Source organism: Oncorhynchus mykiss, chromosome 10, assembly GCF_057628025.1.
Source record: "Oncorhynchus mykiss isolate SJ-2025 chromosome 10, ASM5762802v1, whole genome shotgun sequence".
Classification (NCBI taxonomy): Eukaryota; Metazoa; Chordata; class Actinopteri; order Salmoniformes; family Salmonidae; genus Oncorhynchus; species Oncorhynchus mykiss.
The window spans coordinates 81,390,912-81,395,911 of record NC_143031.1 but is presented as its reverse complement, the minus strand read 5'-3'; the positions used below and the strand labels follow the sequence as shown (position 1 = coordinate 81,395,911).

At 41.1% G+C, this 5,000-nt stretch overlaps 1 protein-coding gene across 2 annotated transcripts in view; it reads left to right on the top strand.

The window, feature by feature from the left end:
- LOC110514272 (adhesion G protein-coupled receptor L3-like) overlaps nucleotides 1-5,000 on the top strand; it is a 310,536-nt gene that overhangs the window by 268,646 nt on the left and 36,890 nt on the right. For both annotated transcript variants that reach the window (XM_090188086.1, XM_090188085.1), the window contains 2 exons: nucleotides 1-158; nucleotides 2,460-2,680. The exon at nucleotides 1-158 is cut by the window's left edge and continues 52 nt beyond it. In XM_090188086.1, the coding sequence (XP_090044212.1) occupies nucleotides 1-158; nucleotides 2,460-2,680 (379 nt within the window). The remainder of the gene's footprint in view (nucleotides 159-2,459; nucleotides 2,681-5,000) is intronic.

Below are 5,000 nucleotides of genomic sequence, written 5' to 3'. Positions count from 1 at the left end.
TCCTGCTGTCGCTGGTCTGTCTCCTCATCTGCATCTTTACATTCTGCTTCTTCAGAGGACTACAGTCAGACAGGAACACCATCCACAAGAACCTGTGTATCAGCCTCTTCATAGCAGAGTCACTGTTCTTAGTGGGCATCAACAGAGCTGACCAACCGGTGAGTGGAGGAGGGAGGGGGGACGAGGGGAGGGTGAAGCAGGGGGAGGAGGATGGAGGAGGAGGTGGTGCGTTTATCTGTCTTCTATTTCTCTCTCACTTTCTCTTGTTCCCTTTTCTTCTCCTGTTTCTCTTCCTATTTCTCTCTCTCTCTCTCTTTCTGTCTCTCTTTCTTTGTCTCTCTCCCCTCTCCCTCTCTCTCTCTCTCTCTCCCCTCTTACTCACCCCTCTCTCTCCCCTCTCTCTCTCTCTCTCCCCTCTTTCCCCCCCCCCCCCTCTCTCTCCCCTCTTACTCATCCCTCTCTCTCTCCCCTCTCTCTTTCTGTCTCTCTTTCTTTGTCTCTCTTTCTTTGTCTCTCTCCCCTCTCCCTCTCTCTCTCTCTCTCTCTCCCCTCTTACTCACCCCTCCCTCTCTCCCCTCTCTCTCTCTCCCCTCTTACTCACCCCTCTCTCTCTCCCCTCTCTCTTTCTGTCTCTCTTTCTTTGTTTCTCTTTCTTTGTCTCTCTCCCCTCTCCCTCTCTCCCCTCTCTCTATCTCTCTCCCCTCTTTCTCCCCCCCCTCTCTCTCCCCTCTTACTCACCCCTCTCTCTCTCCCCTCTCTCTTTCTGTCTCTCTTTCTGTCTCTCTTTCTTTGTCTCTCTCCCCTCTCCCTCTCTCCCCCTCTCTCTCTCTCCCCTCTTTCTCCCCCCTCTCTCTCTCCCCTCTTACTCACCCCTCTCTCTCTCCCCTCTCTCTTTCTGTCTCTCTTTCTTTGTCTCTCTCCCCTCTCTCTCTCTTCCCCCTCTTCTCTCTCCCCTCTTACTCACCCCTCTCTCTCTCTCTCTCTCCCTCTCTCTTTCTGTCTCTCTTTCTTTGTCTCTCTCCCCTCTCTCTCTCCCCTCTCTCTCTCCTCCACTCATTCCTTATCACCTGTCCTAGTCGACTTCATCAGACTTCTACTAGACACCTCCTCTGTGATCGTACTTACCTCATTAAGGGAGTGTGTGTGTGTGTGTGTGTGTGTGTGTGACTCCAGTCCTGTGTTAGTTATGGGTGACTGTGTTGACTCTCCCATTAACAGCGTTGCTAGTGTCTCTCAGCTGGAGGCTGGTGTCAGCTGTTAACACCAGGGGGAAATCACAACACTGCTTACCAAATGACACCCCAATCCCTACATAGTGCACTACATTAGACCAGGTCCTATACGGTAGTGGTGCACTTTTTAGGGAATCGGGTGCCATTTGGGACTCATGCAACAGGCTCTGAATCCAACATGGTGACTTAGTTATTATCTGCCTGATGTGACATCGTCTCTCAACAGCAGAGACATGATGGAAGATTAAAGACACAATTCACAATCTCTTTTTATGTAGTCTCTCTCTTTCTGTCTGTCTGTCTGTCTCTCTTTCTGTCTGTCTGACTCTATTTCTGTCTGTCTGTCTCTTTCTCTCTCTCCTCTCTCTCTCTCTCTCTCTCTCTCTCTCTCTCTCTCTCTCTCTTTGGTTTTACACCTCTCCCTCTCTCTCCCTCTCTCTCTCTCTCTCTCTCTCTCTCTCTCTCTCTCTCCTCTCCTCCTGCGCTCTCTAGTAGTCTCCTGTCTAACCCCTACATCTCTCCTCTCCTCCTGTGTTCTCTAGTAGTCTCCCATCCAAACCCTACATCTCTCCTCCTGTGTTCTCTAGTATCCTCCCATCTAACCCCTACATCTCTCCTCTCCTCCTGTGTTCTCTAGTAGTCTCCCGTCTAACCCCTACATCTCTCCTCTCCTCCTGTGTTCTCTAGTAGTCTCCCATCTAACCCCTACATCTCTCCTCTCCTCCTGTGTTCTCTAGTAGTCTCCCGTCTAACCCCTTACATCTCTCTTCCTGTGTTCTCTAGTAGTCTCCCATCTAACCCCTACATCTCTCCTCTCCTCCTGCGTTCTCTAGTAGTCTCCCATCTAACCCCTACATCTCTCCTCCTGTGTTCTCTAGTAGTCTCCCATCTAACCCCTACATCTCTCCTCTCCTCCTGCGTCCTCCTGCGTTCTCTAGTAGTCTCCCGTCTAACTCCTACATCTCTCCTCTCCTCCTGACGTTCTCTAGTAGTCTCCCATCTAACCCCTACATCTCTCCTCTCCTCCTGTGTTCTCTAAGTAGTCTCCCGTCTAACCCCTACATCTCTCCTCTCCTCCTGCGTTCTCTAGTAGTCTCCCATCTAACCCCTACATCTCTCTCCTTTCCTCCTGTGTTCTCTAGAGTTTCCTCATCTAACCCCTACATCTCTCCTACTGTGTTCTCTAGTAGTCTCCCGTCTAACCCCTACATCTCTCCTCTCCTCCAGATTGCGTGTGCCATCTTCGCGGCCCTGCTCCATTTCTTCTTCCTGTCTGCGTTTACCTGGATGTTCCTAGAGGGGGTTCAGCTGTACATCATGCTAGTGGAGGTGTTTAAATCAGAGCACTCCAGAACCAAGTACTTCTACCTGGCTGGGTACGGGGTTCCTGCTGTTATAGTGGCCGTCTCTGCTGCTGTGGACTACAGGAGCTACGGCACAGACAGAGTGTGAGTAGGGAGGGGGGGGGGAGGAAGGGAGGGAGTGAGGGAGGGGGGAGGGAGGGAGTGAGGGAGGGAGTGAGGGAGGGAGGGAGGGAGGGAGGGGGGAGGGAGAGAGAGAGAGAGGGGGGATGGGGAGGGAGGGATATGTTTAACCAGCTGTTATAGTGACTGTGGGAGGGAGAGAAGGAGGAGGAGGAGGGGGAGGGGGCATGGGAGGAAGGGATATGGTTAACCAGATGTTATAGTGGCTGTGGGAGGGAGGGAGGGAGGGAGGGAGGGAGGGAGGGAGGGAGGGAGGGAGGGAGGGAGGGAGGGAGGGAGGGAGGGAGGGAGGGAGGGAGAGGGGGAGGGAGGGGGGGATGGGAGGGAGGGGGGAGGGATATGTTTAACCAGCTGTTATAGTGACTGTGGGAGGGAGGGAAGGAGGAGGAAGGAGGAGGAGGGAGGGGGCATGGGAGGGAGGGATATGGTTAACCAGATGTTATAGTGGCTGCTATATTGGACTATGGGAGTTACGGAAAGGACAGTGAGTATATATTGTATAGTAGAGTATTATATAGTATATTAGTATAATATAGTAGTAGTAGTAGTAGTATATGGTAAAGTAGTATAATATAGTAAAGTAGTATACTATAGTATAGTATTATAATATAGTATAGTAGTATAATATAGTAAAGTGGTATAGTATAGTATATTATAGCAGTAGAGTATAATGTAGTATCGGAGTATAATTTAGTAAAGTAGTATAGTATAGTATTATAATATAGTATAGTAGTATAATATAGTAAAGTGGTATAATATAGTAAAGTAGTATAATAAAGTAAAGTAGTATAATATAGTATAGTAGTATATTATAGTATTATAATATAGTATAGTAGTATATTATAGCAGTAGAGTATAATGTAGTATCAGAGTATAATATAGTAAAGTAGTATAGTATAGTATTATAATATAGTATAGTAGTATATTATAGCAGTAGAGTATAATGTAGTATCGGAGTATAATTTAGTAAAGTAGTATAGTATAGTATTATAATATAGTATAGTAGTATATTATAGCAGTAGAGTATAATGTAGTATCGGAGTATAATTTAGTAAAGTAGTATAATATAGTATTATAATATAGTATAGTAGTATATTATAGCAGTAGAGTATAATGTAGTATCGGAGTATAGTTTAGTAAAGTAGTATAATATAGTAAAATAGTATATATAGTATAGTAGTAGAGTATAATATAGTATTGTAGTATAATATAGTATAGTAGTATAATATAGCAAATATAGCAAAGTATAGAATAGTGTATAGTATAGTGCACTATAGTAGTATAGTGTATTATAGTATTACAATATAGTATTGTAGTATATTATAGTATAGTATAATATAGTAGAGTATTGTTTTGTATAGTAAAGTATAGTATAGTATAGTGGTATATCACAGTAATATAGTGTGGTAGTACAGTATGGTATTATTGTTTGGTAGTATAGTACCATACTATACTTTTATTGTATAGTGTAATATATATAATACCAGTATAATATAGTATAGTATAGTATAGTGGTATAGCAGTTTAGTATAGTATAATATATATAATACCAGTATAATATAGTACAGTATAGTATAGTGGTATAGCAGTTTAGTATAGTATAATATATAATAATAATATAGTGTAGTGGTGAAGTATAGTATAGTAGTATAGTATAATATTTAAAAGTAGTATAGTATAGTAGTATAGTATGGTTTTATAGTATAGTATAATATTTAAAAGTAGTATAGTATAGTAGTATAGTATGGTTTTATTGTATAGTATAATATTTAAAAGTAGTATAGTATAGTAGTATAGTATGGTTTTATAGTATAGTATAATATTTAAAAGTAGTATAGTATAGTAGTATAGTATGGTTTTATAGTATAGTATAATATTTAAAAGTAGTATAGTATAGTAGTATAGTATGGTTTTATAGTATAGTATAATATTTAAAAGTAGTATAGTATAGTAGTATAGTATGGTTTTATAGTATAGTATAATATTTAAAGTAATATAGTATAGTAGTATAGTATGGTTTTATAGTATAGTATAATATTTAAAAGTAGTATAGTATAGTAGTATAGTATGGTTTTATAGTATAGTATAATATTTAAAGTAGTATAGTATAGTAGTATAGTATGGTTTTATAGTATAGTATAATATTTAAAGTAGTATAGTATAGTAATATAGTATGGTTTTATAGTATAGTATAATATTTAAAAGTAGTATAGTATAGTAGTATAGTATGGTTTTATAGTATAGTATAATATTTAAAGTAGTATAGTATAGTAGTATAGTATGG